Consider the following 18,434-nt stretch of genomic DNA (forward strand, 5'->3'; position numbering starts at 1 on the left):
GTAGCAAATGTTATTCTTTTGTTCATAAAAGGTAATAGAGATGATCCTGGGATTTATAGAACAGTGAGTCTTTCATCAGTGATGGGTAAATTATTGGAGAAGGTTTTTAGAGGCAGGATTTATGAGCATGCCTCACTAGTCGGATTGAATTCTTCAAGGAAATGACAAAACAAATTGATGAAGGAAAAGCAGTGGATATGTTGTATATGGATTTTAGTAAGGTATTCAACAAGGTTCACCATGGTAGGCTCATTTAGAAAGTCATGAGACAATAGATCCAGGGAAACTTGGATGCGTGGATTCAAAATTGGCTTGCCCATAGAAGACAGAGAGTGGTAGTAGATGAAGTGTATTCACTTGGAGGTTGGTGACCATTAGTGTTCCACAGTAATCTGTTCTAGGACCATTGCTCTTTGTGATTTTTATATATGCCTTGAATGAGGAAGTGGAAGTGTGGTTAGTAAGTTTGCAGAAGGTCATCAAAGGGACATTTATGGAATGCAGAGCTGGGTTGAGAGGCAGCAGATGGAGTCCAATCTGAAAAAGTGTAACATGATATACTTTGGAAGGTAGAACTTGAAGGCAGAGTATAGGATGAATGGCAGGATTCTTAGCCATGTGGAGGACTTGTGATCTACATCTGTAGGTTTCTCAAAGTTGCCGTGCAAGTTGGTAGGGTGGTTAGGAAGATGTATGGTGTGGTGTTGCGGAAGAGGAAAATCAAGAAGCAGCAGAAGCTTCCTCTAATACCAGACAGAGGCAATGGAAACAAAATTAACTGAGGAATAATATGAAGATGTTTCAGGGGAAATTGTTAGTTTAGCAGCTGTGACGTAATTTTGCAGCTTTGTAAAACTCAGAGTGTTGTATTCATTTCTGTCACCTCATATGAAGTTTGTGGAAGATTTAGACTGAGGGTAGGACCGATCAGGGGTAAAAGAGGAAACTTGCCAGGGTGCTGCCTGGATTAAAAATGATGTCTTATGCGGACAGGCTGAGTAAGCTAGGGCTCTTTGTGGCAAAGGGCGATGAGAGGTGACTTGATAGATATGTATAAGATGATAACAGGCATAGAGTGGACAGCCTACACCTTTTTCCCAGGGTGAAAATGGCTAACACAAGAGAACATAATTTTAAGGTGATTGGAGGGAAATATGGGGGTGAGTCAGATGTAGGTTTATACCCAAAGCGTGGTGAGTGCTTGGAACATGCTGCTGAGGGTGGTAGTACATTAGAGACATTTAAAGGACTCTTAGTGGCACATGGATGAATGAAAATTGAGGGCTATGTGGAAAAGAAGCGATGGAGTAGGTTATAAGATCGGCACTACATTGTGGATCGAAGGACCTGTACTCTTCTATGTTCTATATCTAAATCTGAATTGCTTCTGAAATATATAGTTAACAAGAACTGGATGTAATAATACTGTCAGATAACTACAAGAAATAAACTAATTCGAGGAAGGGAAAAATGTTTATTTTACATAAGAAGTTAAGTTTTCAAATGCTTTCCAATATCCGTTCAACCAATTGGAATGTGGCATACTTTCAGCAGAACTAACATGGTTGATTCATATCAGCATAAATTACTACCTTTATCATGCTTTAAGTATTATTTTGCATTGAGGTTCAAGAAGAGCGAGATCAGCTGTACAACAAGTTTGAAAAGGCCATTCAGGAGGTTCAGCAGAAGACAGGTTTGAAGAATATTATTCTTGAACAAAAACTTAATGTGCTGTCAGACTGCTTGGAGAAAAAAGAAGCACAACTGAACGAGGTGCTTGCTGCTTCCAACCTTGACCCAACTGCACTCACTATGATCACTCGCAAACTGGAGGTAATACTAATCCTTCTCGTTTATTCTTGTAGTTGGTATGGGAACAATACCCATCTCACTGGGAAATTTCTTAATGCCAACAAAATGTGATTATCAGGTACAAACCACAGTGGATTCTGGTTAATTGGAGCCTTAGTTAATCAGGGCAGCTGCTTATTTGGGACAACTCTTAAAGAACTAAAGCTAATCAAGAAGATAGCCGGGGTTCCTTTTGTTAATGAGGAACACTACATCACTTACTTGGAGCAGGAGACTGTTGCCAAACACTTTCAATTAGCGTGCATGTGCATAGCCATTAGATACTACCCTGTGCTTAGAGTGAACAGTTTTTAAATAGCATCAATTGTGTGTGCTAATGCTCAAAAAGCAGTGATTTTGTCACTGATAGTTGATGAATAATACAATTCAGAACTGTTTTCCTCACTGCAGTTTCAAGCATTCAGGCTTGGAGAAGCCAGAAATGGCCAGGAGTGAAATGAAACAATTTCACTACTTCAGCAAGTTAGAAACTATAAAGACTTTGAAGATACAGACAATAATCTTGAATGTTACAATGAAAGTGAAGAGTTGGAGGATGCAATTGTCGATAGTATTGAACGAAGGCAGTCCATTATCTACACTAGGTATCTGCTGATTTTGTTAATTTACAGTCAATCAAAAGAACATGGCAGCATACACTGGATGAATTCCTCCATCAATAACTATTAGGAACTAATACACAGTTTTATAGTACTGTAGCAGTATTGTTAGTATTCTAATTTATTCTGTATTTCATTTAAACATATAATTTGTGACTCAGTTTGTCTTTTTTATACCTTTTTAACAGTTTCCATGAAACTTTGACTAATTTTGGTAGGACCAACCGGGGTGGGTGTTACACAGTGAGCGGTACGGCTTTGAGGGGTGCAGTAGAACAAAGGGATCTGGGAATATGGGTCCATAGTTCATTGAAGCTGGTGTCACAGATAGAAAGGATTGTAAAGAAAGCTTTTGGCACATTGGCCTTCATAAATCAAAGTATAGAGTCCAGGAGATGGGATGTTCTGTTGAAGTTGCAAAAGACATTGGTGAGGCCTAACTTGCAGTGTTGTGTGCAGTTTTGGTCACCTACCTAGAGGAAAGATGTAAATAAGTTTGAAAGAGTACAGTGAAAATTTACAAGGATGTTACCGGACTGGAGAACCTGAGTTACAGGGAATGGTGAGAGTGTGGAACGAGCTGCTAGTGCAGTTGGTGCATGTGAGCTCAATTTCAACGTTTAAGAGAAGTTTGGATAGGTACATAGATGGTAGGGGTATGGATGTGCAGGTTGCTGGGACTAGGCATTCTAAATGGTTTGGCATGGACTAGATGGACCAAAGGGCCTGTTTCTGTGCTGTACTTTTCTATGACTTTGTGACTCTAATTGGGCAACTGCTTAATTGGGTCAAAATATACTTGTTTCCATGTACCCTAATTAACCAGAATCCTTTGCCTTTGGCAAGATTCCATGAACAAACTGAAGATAAAGAATTTATTTGTGAGATATCAACATATTAAAATCATGTTAAAACAGAATATTGCAGATGCTGGAAATCTAAAATATAAATGGAAAACGGTGTTGGGTTTGGCAGCATCTTTAGAAAATGAAGCATTTCAGGATGTATATTGTATACATTTCTCTGACATTAACTGTACTTATTGAGTAAATGTTACAGGTTGATAATCTTTCATCAGAACAGGATGAAATTTGAGATAAAAGAGCTTTTAAAGATAAAAGAAAGGCACGAAGGGAAGTGTGATCATAAAGAGATGGAGGATAGGAGAGATTACTTGACAAATAATGTTCTATGGTTCTAAATAGAAAATAATCCATTGAAACCCTTAAGGCTAGCTTGGTTCCTCCCCCAAACCCCACACCCAAGGCCATCGGGCAGACATTCAGTGCTCACATTTTGCTTAGAATATCTCAAACTACATCTTGCAAGTCAATGAAGATTACTGAGAAATCAAGTATTGTTTTTGGAACTAAATTTGCACAATGTATTCAATTGAAGTTCATGGCTAGGTAGGTGAATTGGAAGATATTTCTGTGGAATGTGGTCTAAGACAAATAATAAGACAAACAAGATTCTGGTTAGGGTTATTTGGACTGTGTGCATTCAGAGGTGTTTGAAACAAGAACATTTTAAAAAGTATCTTAAGTACTTTCTAGAGCAACACACAAAAATGCTGGAGTAATTTATGTTTAATGTAACTTTTATTGTTCCTTGTGAATGAGTGTATTTTGTGTTACATTACTTACTGGTTTCTAATGAGCTGCCATCATACTGAACAGTAGCCCTCATGTCGTCATGGAATGACTTGATGATACTTTGGAGTTTCGGGGGACAGCCGATCTTGAGGAGAACCTGAATGAGCCCATCCCTGATGACATGGTCGAATGTCTTGGTCAAGTTGATGAAAGCGACTTAGAGGGGTTTCTGTTGTTCCCTGCACTTCTCTTGCAGTTGACAGAGTGAGAAAACCATGTCGACAGTTGACCTCATTGTGCGAAAACCACACTGGGACTCAGGGTAGACCCGTTCTGCCAGAGTTTGTAGACGTGCCAGAGTTACACGGGCAAAGACCTTGCCGACAATACTCAGGAGGGAGATACCCCTGTCGTTGTTGCAGTTGCTCCTATCATCCTTGTTCTTGTACAAAGTGATGATTTTGGAGTCGTGCATATCCTGTGGTATGGCTCCTTCCTTCCAGCACTGACGGAGGACCTTGTGTAAAGTTTGGAGGAGTGAGCGCTTGCAGTGTTTGATCAGGTCTGGAGGAATCCCATCAGGAGCTTTCCCTGGGGCCAAACTGTCAATTGCCTTGCTGAGGTCCTCAATGGTTGGTTCAGAGTCGAGTTCATCCATGACTGATAGGCAATCGATGACCTCAATGGCTGAGCTAGCAACAACATTTTCAGTATGATAGCAGCTCATCAGAAGCCTTCGCTATTCCTAGTGGAGTCAAACAAGGATGCGTGTTGGCCTCAACATTATTCGGCATCTTCTTCTCTCTGCTATTAAAGCATGTGTTTGGGATGTCGACAGAAGGCATCTACGTGCACACCAGGTCTGATGGGCGGCTGTTCAACCCTGCGTGCCTGAGAGCAAGAACAAAGGTGTGAAAGGTCTGTAATACGTGACATGCTCTTTGCCAATGACGCTGCTATAACCTCACACAGCAAATAGTAACTACAAATTCTCACGGACCGCTTCTCTAAGGCATGCAAGGACTTCGGGCTTACCATCAGCCTAAAGAAAACAAATGTCCTTGCCCAGAATGTAGTGGAGACACCTGTCATTACCATCGCCAATTACGATCTAGAAGTGGTCCACGAGTTCACATACTTGGGGTCGACCGTTAGCGACACTCTCTCCCTTGATGCTGAAATCAATAGGTGTATCGGCAAAGCAGTATCGATCCTTGCTCGACTCTCCTCACGGATCTGGGAGAATCCGAAACTCACTACAAAGACCAAGACTGCTGTGTACAATGCACGCGTTATCAGCACTCTCCTGTATGGTAGCGAGACTTGGACCATCTACTCCAAGCAGGAGAGGAAACTCAATAGTTTTCACCGGCACAGCCTTCGCTGCATCCTCAGCATCACCTGGAGAGACAAAGTCCCAAACTCTGAGGTCCTCTCCTGTGCTGGACTTGCCACAATGTTCACGCTTTTAAGACAATGCAGACTGCGCTGGCTGGGCCACGTCCGTCATATGAAGGATGGTGGACTGCCAAAGGACATCCTCTATGGAAAACTAGCAACAGGCAAGAGGAACGTTGGTAGACCCCAGCTTTGCTTTAAGGACCAACAATTCCACGACGTCCTACACTCGCAGCAACTGTGGCAGAGCCTGCCGTTCCAGAATCGGCCTCAATAGCCACAGTCGACGCTGCTCGACAAACCAGTGACTACCAGCGGCGCAGTACCCATGGTCGACCACGACCGACGCAGGCCACACACACTTACTGGATAGAGCGTAATCTTTAATTACATACCTGTTATTTCAGATCCATATACCTATGTTTATGTTTCTAGTCGCTGTTTCAGATTCTGAATATTGAATATTGCCTCAAGCTGATTTACCTGTTTGGTTCTCTCTCAGGATGTTCTGGACTCGAAGAACAATGTAATCAAGGACTTACAGTATGAATTGGCTCGTGTTTGTAAGGTAAGTTATAAATTAAATGTTCAATAATTGCATTATTTGTGGGGTGCTGGTATCTTGCTTCATGTATTCAAAACTAGAAAATTCATTCTGTAACAACTGGTATTTCAGTAAGACTTTTCCCTTCCTCTGTCCCTTTAAATCGTTGCACTGTCTTTGAATACACGGCCAGATGCAGGGCAGATTTTTGGATACTGGATTAAAAAAATTGGATAGTTTGGTTTATTATTAATGTCACATACCGAGGTACAGTGAAAAATTCGGTTTGCATGCTATCCATATTGATTATTTCATTACAGATGTGCATTGAGTTAATACAAAGGAATATAATAAAGCAGTATGCAGAATAAAGTGTTACAGTTACAGTGAAAGTACAGTGCAGGCAGACAGTAAGGGGCAAGGCCATAACAAAGCAGATTTCAAGCTCAGGAGTCCATCTGATCATTATTAGCGGACTGTTCAATAGTCTTATGATCGTGGGATAGAAGCTGTCCTTGAGCCTGGTGGTGTGTGCTTTCAGGCTTTTGTATATTCTGCCCAATGAGAAAGGGGAGAGGGTAGGTGGAGTCTTTGATTATATTGGTGCTTTACCAAGGTAGTGAGGTATAACCAGAATCCATGGACGAGAGGCTGATTACTGTGATGTGCAGAGTTGTGCTGTGATGGTTCCAGATCAAATTAAACTGTAGATCTTACTAGTCTACAAAATTTAATGAAGGTTTATTATTCCTCTATTTTGTTAAAAAAGACTTTGCTTAGGATATTTTGTCAGAGAATCCCTGTGGCAAACTCTCTGTTATAAATAATGACTGGTACTGCAGTAATTGCTCAGTGACATGTCTAGGTACCATATCCGATGCAGACTTTGGTGACCATGGTTTTCCATACAGATCTATCCTTCATTTTTTGGATTCCTTCCATTTCCTCGATGTGTAGCCAGTGACATATTGACAAAAAATAACCGAAGTTATCGGCAGAAATACAGAGGCATGCAAAGGTTTGGGCACCCCGTTCAAAATTTCTGTTACCGTGAATAGCTAAGTGAGTAAAAGGTGACCTGATTTCCAAAAGGCATAAAGTTAAAGATGACACATTTCTTTAATATTTTAAACAAGATTACTTTTTTAATTCGATCCTATATAGTTTTAAAATAACAAAAAAGGAAAAGGGCCCAAAGCAAAAGTTTGGGCACCCTGCATGGTCAGTACATAGTAACACCCCCTTTGGCAAGTATCACAGCTTGTAAACGCTTTCTGTAGCCAGCTAAGAGTCTTTCAATTCTTGTTTGGGGGATTTTCGCCCATTCTTCCTTGCAAAAGGCTTCTAATTCTGTGAGATTCTTGGGCCGCATTGCATGCACTGCTCTTTTGAGGTCTATCCACAGAGTTTTGATGATGTTTAGGTCGGGGGACTGTGAGGGCCATGGTAAAACCTTCAGCTTGGGCCTCTTGAGGTAGTCCATTGTGGATATTGAGGTGTGTTTAGGATCATTATCCTGTTGTAGAAGCCATGCTCCTTTCATCTTCATCTTTTTTACATACAGTGTGATGTTTGCTTCCAGAATTTGCTGGTATTTAATTGAATTCATTCTTCCCTCTACCAGTGAAATGTTCCCCGTGCCACTGGCTGCAACACAAGCTCAAAGCAAGATCGATCCATCCCCGTGCTAAACAGTTGGAGAGGTGTCCTTTTCATGAAACTCTGCACTCTTTTTTCTCCAAACATACCTTTGCTCATTGCGGCCAAAAAATGCTATTTTAACTTCATCAGTCCACAGGACTTGTTTCCAAAACGCATCAGGCTTGTTTAGATGTTCCTTTGCAAACTTTTGATGGTGAATTTTGTGGTGAGTTCGCAGGAAAGGTTTTCTTCTGATGACTCTTTCGTGAAGGTCATATTTGTGCACTTGTCGCTGCACAGTAGAACAGTGCACCACCACTCCAGAGTCTGCTAGATCTTCCTGAAGGTCTTTTGCAGTCAAATGAGGGTTTTGATTTGCCTTTCTAGCAATCCTACGAGCAGTTCTCTCAGAAAGTTTTCTTGGTATTCCAGACCTCAGCTTGACCTCCACTGTTCCCTTTAACTGCCATTTCTTAATTACATTACGTACTGAAGAAACGGCTACCTGAAAATGCTTTTCTATCTTCTTATAGCCTTCTGCTTTGTGGGCATCATTTATTTTAATTTTCAGAGTGCTAGGCAGCTGCTTAGAGGAGCCCATGGCTGCTGATTGTTGGGACAAGGTTTGAGGAGTCGGGGTATTTATAAAGCTTTGAAATTTGCATCACCTGGCCTTTCCTAATGATGACTGTGAACAAGCCATAGCCCTAACAAGCTAATTAAGGTCTGAGACCTTGGTAAAAGTTATCTGAGAGCTCAAATCTCTTGGGGTGCCCAAACTTTTGCATGGTGCTCCTTTCCTTTTTTCCATTCTAAAATTGTACAACACAAAAATAATACACTAGTCTTGCTTAAAATGTTGGAAAGAATGATTCATCTTTAACTTTATGACTTTTGGAGATCAGTTTATCTTCTACTCACTTAACTATTCACAGTAACAGACATTTTGACTGGGGTGCCCAAACTTTTGCATGCCGCTGTACGTTTTCAATCTTTTCTTCCAAATTGGAAATTCTCTCAAACGATAGAACAGCATGGCAATTTATGAACAAAAATACAAACTGCTGGAGGAACTCAGCATCCATAGGGGCAGAGGCTTAGGTGATGTTTCAGGTCAAAGTGCTGCATTAGCACAAAGAGAAATAGGTCAGTGTAATGAGGTTAGGACAAGGGGTGAGACAGGATCTGGCAGACAAGTGGAAACAGATGGGGGAGGGAAGTGATGGCCAGATGGAATCAGGTGGGGAAGCGAGAGAAACTAGGTAATAGGAGGCTTAGAGGAAGTGGCCTGGAAAGAGGTGGCTAGCCAACTTCTGCGTCACTTCTGCTCATCACCTCTTTGTGCTGGCTGTCCCACTTCTGCACTCTCAGTCTGGATGCAGGCTCTTGACCCACAACATTAACCATCCATCTGCCTCCATAGACCTACTGAGTTCCTCCAGCCATTTATTCTTTGCTCCAGATTCCCGCATCTGCAGTCTCTTGGGTCTCTCATGTGACAGTTTATAGTTGATCATATTTGGTTGCATTAGTACTACTAACGCCAGTGAGATAATGGCATATTCTGGCTTTGGGCCAAAGAGTGAACTGAAATATTGCTGATAGTACCATTTTTAGATGATAAAGCTACAGCTTTCCGTTGTCTCCATGTTAACAATTCCATACGACATTTGATGTAATAACCAACTTTGCTGTCTCTACCAGCATTATCAAATCAAATTGGTTAATAATCTCATACAATTAGTTGGCTTCCACTGAAATCAAAATAGCTGTTGAATTTGTCTCTATCATGGTGTTAATTTGTCATTTTTTCATAAAACAATGCCTATTTAAAGTTGTATGGTTTCAATGGATAAACCAAAAACATATGTTTTCTAAGGAATTTGTATTAAAGATAACCTTTCTGCTTGTTGCACAGGCTCACAATGACTTGCTGCGAACATATGAGTCAAAACTTACTGCATTTGGAATTCCACTAGAGGAGCTTGGATTCAAACCACTGGAAACGGCCTTGTGTGGCCAGACTATTGGTCAGGGTCCAGCTGGACTGGTTGCTTCTGGGACATAAATTGACAATAAATTACACTTCCCTGTGATATCAATAAATGTAATCGGTAATATTTCTAATTATGATGCAATAGAAATTTATCTGAACGTCTACTGGTCATGTTCTAGGCCAATATTGTGAGTCCATTACTAAGGGTCTTCTGTAGAGGTGAAGTAACATCTTTGGATTATGATAAAACACACAGCACATTCTGGTTGTTCAGATTGTATGTTAGAAATACCATGGTATAATTTGAAGAAGATCTCTTGGTTTTGTGTTCAAGATTCCTTTCTCAACTGGTGACTCCCAAAGCAGAAAAACAATCATTGATCTTACACTTTGTCAGATTCCACTTCTATGAAAATAGCCATTTGGCTGTCTAGTCTTTTTAGAAATGAAAACGAACAAAATGTAAAAATACCTTGTTTTGTGAACATGTTGTCTCTTTCTAAATGAATAAATTTTTCATATATGTATATATATTTAGTGAAAAAATGTTATGGTCTTATTAGATTCTTGTAACCCAGAATGAGTTATTTTGATTAAGAGAAAAAGCCTGGGAAATATTTTGTTACCATAACATTTTGTTGATCACTGAAGACTAAATATGTAAAGCTTTTTGATGTGCAGCAATTTCAAGTTGTGACATTTCTCACAATTTCACTCATAGGAACCGGAGTGATAGAGCTAATAATGGGAAAGTCGGTGTACAAGTCAATGCAGTTTGTTGTGTAAGCTTCTGGTAAAATGGCAGTGCACTTGGACACAGAGATCTCTCAGGGGCCAATCAAATGTGCTTTTGTCTTTTCTTAAATGTCATTTTTACGATCACAAGACATTGCTGGACTTCAAGAACTATGGGTACTGCAGGTCTATCCCATCAGTGAGCTGCTCTTTGGCAGAAGAGGTGGATTTGGTGCAGATCATGTTGCTGCTTGGTACAGGAATGCATCGAAGGCTTTAGAGTTGATGCACAAATGTGGTGTGTAGTATAACGACAAGTGATTGGAACATTTCTCTCGCGATCACAAGACCCCATTGGACATTGATAACGTAAGATGCCGCAGGTACATTTCCCGTGTTTGTTGGTGTAACAGATGCTGGGAGACTTGTGTGGTCTTGGTTGTAGTGAGGACTAGGCCTCTGCTGTGGGCTTGCCTGCTGCTACAGTCCTTGAGAGGAGACATCAGAGACAATGTAGCGTAGAATCCATGCTAACTTGGGGCTTGGCTTCTCTCGTCAATGTTGTCCTCCAGCATTTGATCGGTGGAATTATAAGCTGGATTGCGTGCGTTCATCTGCGGACTGCTGGGAACTGCACCATCAATTTGTGGGGCATGTCACTCAGGGAAATGGGCTAAATATTTTTTTGTGTGACTGTTTGTTTGCTTGCTATCTTGAATGTTTTGTAGCTTGGCACAAAGGAGTGCTGTTTCGTTTGCTGTATTCATGTATGGTTGAATGATAATTAAACTTGCACCTGAATGTGGGACTATGAGGAAGGACAGGGAGATGATAGAGCAAAATTGCAGACAGTGGAATGAGTTGAAGTCTAGATGAATAACTAGATTCTGGAATGGTTCCAGAGGACTGCAAATGTCACTGTACTCTTTAAGAAGGGAAGGAGGGAGAAGAAAAGAAATTATAGACCAATTAGCTTGACTTCAGTACTTAGGAAGATGTTGGGAGTCCAATATTAAGGATGAGGTTTTGGTGTACTTGAAGGTGCATGATAAAGTAAGCCGAAGTCAACATGATTTGCTTAAGTGGAAATCTTGCCTGACAAATCCATTGGAATTCTTTGAGGAAATGTAGATGCAGCTATAAAGAAGGGAAGACAGTGGCTATATTTCATTAGGAATTTGAGGAGAATTGGTCTGTCAACTAAAACACTCAAAAACTTCTACAAATGTACTGTGGAGAGCATTCTGACTGGCTGCATCACCATTTGGTATGGGGGATGTGGGTGGCTACTGAAGTAAGTTGCAGAAACTTGTAAAATGAGTCAGTTTTATTATGGGTCCTCACCTCCATAGTACCTGAGAAGTGGTGCCTTAGGAAGGTGGCGTCCGTTATTAAAGATCCCCACCACCCAGGACATGCATTGGGAAGGAGGTACAGAAGCCTGAAGGCACACACTCAGCGATTCAGGAACAGATTCTTCCCCTTTGCATTTACTTTCTAAATGGACATTGAACCCGTGAATACTACCTTGCTACTTTTTATTTCTGTTTTTTTTGAACTATTTATTTTAACTTAACTATTTTACAGACATATATATATGTAATTCAGCTTTTTTCTCTATTTATCAGTGATTTCATTTTACTCCTGCGTTTAACACTTTCATGACATATGCTGATGATACTAAACCTGATTCTGATATAACAGGCAGAATAGACAAAGGAGAGTGAGTGGATGTTTATTTGGATTTTCAGAAGGCCTTTGGCAAGGTGTCGCATATGAGGTTGCTTAGCAAGATAGGAGCTCATGGTATTTCAGGAAGGATAGTAGTATGGACAGAAGGTTGGCTGACTGGCAAGAGGCAGAGTTGAAATAAAGGGGGCCTATTCTGGTTAGATGCTAGTGTCTAGTCGTGTTCCACAGGGGTTGGTGTTGGGACCACTTTGTTTCACGTTATTTGTCAATGATTTAGATGATGTAATTGATGGCTATGTGGCCAAGTCTGCAGATGATACAAAGATAGGTGGAGGGCCAGGTGGTGTTAAGGAAGCACTGGGTCTGCTGTAGGACTTGGACAGACTGGGAGAATGGGCAGCGAAGTGGCAGATGGAATATGGCAGGGGTCCCCAACTTTTTTTGCACCGCGGACCGGTTTAATATTGACAATATTCTTGCGGACCGGCCGACCGGGGGGGTGGGGGGAGGTGGTGTTCAACTAGGGTTAAGATCACCTCAACATGTCTTTTACAGTTAGGGTTGCCAACTTTCTCACTTCCAAATAAGGGACAAAAGTAGCAGTCAAATACGGGACACTTGAGAAAGACTACCATGACCATGAAGCCTAAAGGCTGATTTATACTTGTGCGTCAACTCGACGCCGTAACCTATGCAAGTGGCCTACAGGCGTTGTGAGCATTTATACTTGAGCATTGGTGTGTCTGCATTGCTCTGCAATTCGGGCACGTCGTGCATGCACACACACCTGCCCGTGCCATGCTTCATGGTCGTGGTAGTCTTTTTCAGGGTAAACAAGTTTAAAGCGAGCGACTTTTTTTGTAAAAGCGAAATGTGTCCTCCTTAATTTCGGAGGTCTGTAAAGCTTTATGGAAAGCATTGCAGCCAGAGTCCCTTCAGTTGGCCAATGGGAAACTATTGCAGCGTGGGAGGAAATGTGATGCTACCAGGCGGACCAATCACAGTTGTTGTGGTCTGCGTTGCTGCGACGCGTAGTTACATTTTGGGAGAGGTGCACGTCAGGGATCTGCGTAAGCACTGCGTAGGGTTCACGGCAACGCTGCACCTACGGCATCGAGTTGACACACAAGTATAAATCAGCCTCTACGCAGGCAGGTGCGCATATGTGACGTGTGCAGGCGTGTACGTGCCAATTTCTTTTCCCCCCACAAATTGGTTTTGGCTTAATCTTCCTGACTCCGCTGTAGATACATTATTTCTATTTTATATAGGCTGTGTAGTTATCATATCATTCCTGCTTTTACTATATGTTAGGGTTATTTTAGGTTTTATGGGTTATTTGGTATGATTTGGTAGGTTATTTTTTGGGTCTGGGAACACTCAAAAATTTTTCCCATATAAGTTAATGATAATTGCTTCTTCGTTTTACGCCATTTCAGCACGAAAGGTTTCATAGGAACGCTCTACCTTAGTCGGGGGAAATATGGGACAAGGGCGGTCCCATATGGGACAAACCAATTTAGCCCGATATACGGGATGTCCCAGCAAATACGGGACAGTTGGCAACCCTGTGTTCAAGTTCAACAGTGTGTGACAGAGAATGAGAAAAGGTGCAGCTGACTCATATCATTTCCTCGCGGCCCAGTCGCACAGACTCTGCAGCCCAGTAGTTGGGGTCTGCTGGAATATGGTGTAGAGAAGTCCTACACCTTGGTAAAGGAATGAAGGTGTTGACTATTTTATAAACGGAAAAAATTCAAAAATCAGAGGTGCAAAAAGACTCGGGAATCCTTTTGCAGGTTTGTCTAATGGTTAACTTGCAGATGCTTTGGTGGTAAGGAAGACAAATGCAATGTTAGCATTCATTTCAAGAGGGAAGAGAGGAAATATGAAAGCAAGCTAACAAATAATATCAAAGTGGATAGTAAAAGTTTTTTCAAGTATGTTAAAAATAAAAGAGAAATGAGAGTGGATATGGGACTGCTAGAAAATGAGGCAAGAGAAATAATAACGGGGGACGAGGAGATGGCTGATGAACTAAATGAGTATTTTGCATCAGTCTTCACTGTGGAGGACACTAGCAGTATGCCTGATGTTGTAGTGTGTGAAGGAAGAGAAGTGGGTGCAGTCACTATTACAAGAAAGAAGGTGCTCAAAAAGCTGAAAGACCTAAAGGTACATAAGTCACCCAGACCAGATGAACTGCATCCTAGAGTTCTGTAAGAAGTAGCGTTAAGAGATTGTAGTGCATCTTTCAGAAATCATTGGACTCTGGCATGGTGCCAGAGGACTGGAAAATTGTAAATGCCACTCCACTTTTTAAGAAAGGAGGAAGGCAGCAGAAAGGAAATTATAGACCAGTTAGCCTGACCTCAGTGGTTGGGAAGATGTTAGAGTCAATTGTCAAGGATGAGGTGATGGAGTACTTGGTGACACAGGACAAGAGAGTACAAAGTCACCATGGTTTCCTTCAGGGAAAATCCTGCCTGACAAACCTCTAGGAATTCTTTGAGGAGATTACAAGTAGGATAGGTAAAGGGGATGCAGTGGATGTTGTGTATTTGGACTCTCAGAAGGCCTTTGACAAGGTGCCACACATGAGGCTGCCTACCAAGTTAAGAGCCCATGGTATTACAGGAAAGTTACAAATATGGTTAGAGCATTTGCAGATTGGTAGGAGGCAGTGAGTGGGAATAAAAGGATCCTTCTCTGGTTGGCTACCAATGTCTAGTGGTGTTCCACAGGGGTCGGTGTTGGGACAACTTCTTTTTATGCTGTATATAAATGATTTAGATGATGGAATAGATGGCTTTGTTGCCAAGTTTGCAGATGATACAGTGATTGGTGGAGGGTCAGGTAGTGTTGAGGAAACAGTTGGGATGCAGAAGGACTTAGACAGATTAGGAGAACAAGCAAGAAAGTGGCAAATGAAATACAATGTTGGAAAATGCATGGCCATACACTTTGGTAGTAGAAATAAGTGTGTGGACTATTTTCTAAACGGAGAAAATCCAGGAACCTGAGATGCAGACGGACTTGTGAGTCCTTCTCCAGAACACCCTGAAGGTTAACTTGCAGGTTGAGTCGGTGGTGAGGAAGCCAAATGCCATGTAAGCATTCATTTCAAGAGGTCTAGAATACAAGAGCAAGGATGTGATGCTGGGACTTTATAAGGCACTGGTGAGGCCTAAACCTCAGGATAGAGGGGCACCCTTTCAAAACAGATGCGACGAAAATTCTTTTGTTAAAGGCTGGTGAATTTGTGGAATTTGTTGTCACATGCAGCTGTGGAGAACATTTAAATTCTGTCTTCTTAATTCTATTTTCAGCTTATACAAAAAAATCCTCAATTTATTTGGGGAAATTACATGTACAATTTACAATGTACAAAATGCTCTGTGCTATTACAAATCTTCAGAATTCTTCTTGGTCACAATTGTTTTCTGTCTCCATGGTTTAATATAATTGAGATTTTGACAGTGCCTGTGTTTAGTATTTTTAAAAATTAAATCTAATGCTTAATGTCTAGGCTTTCCACCACTAGTAGCAAGATCACATGTTCACCTGGCATTCTTTTTTTTGCCTTATTTGAACTTGGGTATGTCCTTTAAATTTAAAATGATGTTGTTTCTCTTCAAATAATTACATTTATGATTTTCTTCCCACCAACTTGAAGTCTGTATCCTGATTACACGTGAGCTTGAAATAATTTTCCCCACCAGAAAGTAACTTCATAATGGATACTCTCAGAATTTTAGCCTCTTGCAACATCTGATCTTCAAATTTGCAACCCAAATTACAGGAAGATTCCTGATGTTCAAACAAGTTTCCAGATTTTAACTACACTTAGTAGATTACCCCAACTAGTCATGCAGTGGACAGGCCCTGCTCATTTCACCAATCCAGTTTCAAACCTTGCATTAAAATAACACTTCTTACTTCAGGGTATTCATTGCTATCAGTAATGTATCATAACCTCTTCCGGGGAATTCTGTGAGATTCTCTGAACATTTAAAAAACTTAATTACATTACTTTTATTATTGAAGTGAATGCAAGCCAAGTTTATACAATTCGTCTTAAAAATAAGTCTTAAACCCGCGTCCCAAAACTTAACACGTGCCATAAACAGGGTTTGACCAAAGATAAGAAAATATAGCTGATACATAGCTTCCTCAATTTTGCGTAAATAAAGGCCATGATTTTATTTTTCTATTTGAATCTGTAACTAGTATTTTCTATTACAGGTCAACCTTCACTAATCCAACTACCTGTAATCCGGTTCCTTCGATAATTCGGCACTGATTATGCTTAATGTGATCCTTCTGTAATTCTGCATTTTCACTAATCTGGCACTCCTCAGGTCCCAATGGTGCCAGATTAGTGAGGGTCGACCTGCATTGTATAGAAGTCAGTGAAAAATTCACATATTAACATACAGAATCTTCTTTTATTACAATGTAAAAATTAATCTACACTGCATTATTGCAATAATAAGGCCACTTAGGATCCTCGGTAGGTAGTATATGAGAATGGATTCAGGAGAAGAGCAATGTGGTACTTCTGACTTGTATCTGAAATGTTGAAGACAATCTAAGAAACATAATGAGAAAATTAGATGTATAATCAAGTTAAATAAATTTGCCTCTCAGCTATTTTATCTTTTTACAATAGATGAAGCTGGAAAATATTGGGATTGATTTAAAATTGGTTAGCAATTTGCCATCACACATTTTACATTGCCATAGAATGTCGAAATTACCCATATAAAATCATTTAAATCTATCTTAAGTTGCAACCTGATGTAAAAATAAAGATTTCTTTTTCAAGTAAAAACAAAAATTACTGAAAAGACTTAGCAGGTTAGAAAACATCTGGTGGAAAGAGAAAAAAAGCGTTAATAATGAAATGCTGATTTTGTTTCAATACTGAAACTGTCTGACCTGCTGAATACTTCCAGCACATTTTAAAAAACACAAACACAAGGAATTCTGCAGTCCTGATGAAGGGTCTCGGCCCGAAACGTAGACTGTACCTCTTCCTAGAGCTGCTGCCTGACCTGCTGCATTCACCAGCAACTTTGATGTGTGGAGCACATTTTTAAAAATTCTTTTAATTAATTAATATCTACCTTTTTAAAACTGCTATACAACTATGACTGATTTTATCTCTAGTGGATCCGTACTTTACAAATGGAAACAGATATCTGCATTGCAATTAATAATGATGTTCAGTTACATGTTAAACTAAAGTCATATTTCATTAACTTTTGAAGAGACTTGAGCATAGATGATACTTTTCATTTCTGAAAAATGTGATTTCTATTGATGTGTTTAGAAAATTAAAGTTTTTGTTGTTATTACCTCTACATATGGGTAGAAACTGGTCACTTTTAATGATTGCCAATATTCATCTGTTGCAAATTTCATCTTGTATATCCCAGGAATAAAAGTCTGTGATGTTAGCAGACCAGGGCATCTGCCATCTGAATTAGTAACCCTACACACAACAGAAATGCAAATAAATTTACTTGTTTTAAATATTGTTTTTAACAATGAATTCCTTAAAATATTAATGCAAACACTTTGTATAATTCATCTTCTTTGTTTTTAAGTTACTGTATATTGTGAAATACAGACTGCATCAAACACATTTTTGTCAACAGTATTTGAACTAAGGAAGCAGTATCATATGAAGATGATTCTCTATGTTTCCTGATATACAATTTCTCTTGATAAAACTGCCAACTCTAAACATTTACGTTAATTACAGCAGTTAAAAAAATAAACTTCTGCAAGAGAGCATTTTGTAAAATGAATGCTAAGTTAATGACACTGAGTAAGGTTACTTAAAGTTTGATCAAGAGGTGACTATTGAGGAAGATCTTGAAAGGAGAGGAACTGGATACACAAGATTTATTAGAGCACAGCATAGGAGACTATTTGGCCCACTGGGTCTGTGCTGGCTCTCTATCAGAGCAAGTCAAATGTTCTAATCTCTGGCTCTTTCTTGTAGCCTCACAACTTTTTCCTCACCATGTATTTATACAATTCCCTCTTGAAGGTCAAAGTGGAACCAGCCTTCATGCAGGCAGTGCATTCCAAATTCCAACCACACACAGTGTAAGAAAAAAACTTCTTTGTTGTGTTACGCTTAATTCCCTTTCTCTGGTCCATACTTGTGATCTCTGGTCTTAGAACTCTGAACTAGTGAGAATAGGCACGACTCCTCTTCCTTTTAAATATATTTCCATCAAAGCTCCCTTTAGCATTTTTGAAAGATAACTGTCTTAGTCTCTCTGTCCTTGTATTTGAAATCCCTCATCCCAGAAACAATACTCGCAAATGTTTTCTAGACTCTC

General features: G+C 40.2%; 2 protein-coding genes across 3 annotated transcripts in view; one reads left to right on the forward strand and one right to left on the reverse strand.

Moving 5' to 3' along the window:
- Positions 1-17,645, forward strand: part of gas8 (growth arrest-specific 8) — a 43,659-nt gene extending 26,014 nt beyond the window's left edge. Inside the window, exons 9-11 of the mRNA XM_072279761.1 lie at positions 1,627-1,836; positions 5,970-6,035; positions 9,571-17,645. Of these exons, the coding sequence (XP_072135862.1) occupies positions 1,627-1,836; positions 5,970-6,035; positions 9,571-9,720 (426 nt within the window). The 3' untranslated portion in view covers positions 9,721-17,645. The remainder of the gene's footprint in view (positions 1-1,626; positions 1,837-5,969; positions 6,036-9,570) is intronic.
- The window catches only part of uraha (urate (5-hydroxyiso-) hydrolase a), a 29,127-nt gene continuing 26,097 nt past the window's right edge, over positions 15,405-18,434 (reverse strand). For both annotated transcript variants that reach the window (XM_072279763.1, XM_072279762.1), the window contains exons 3-4: positions 17,437-17,572; positions 15,405-16,666 (exon numbers count right to left, since the gene is read on the reverse strand). In XM_072279763.1, coding sequence (XP_072135864.1) covers positions 16,577-16,666; positions 17,437-17,572 — 226 coding nt within the window. In that variant the 3' untranslated portion in view covers positions 15,405-16,576. The remainder of the gene's footprint in view (positions 16,667-17,436; positions 17,573-18,434) is intronic.

The sequence above is a fragment of the Mobula birostris genome, chromosome 15, assembly GCF_030028105.1.
Source record: "Mobula birostris isolate sMobBir1 chromosome 15, sMobBir1.hap1, whole genome shotgun sequence".
NCBI lineage: Eukaryota > Metazoa > Chordata > Chondrichthyes > Myliobatiformes > Myliobatidae > Mobula > Mobula birostris.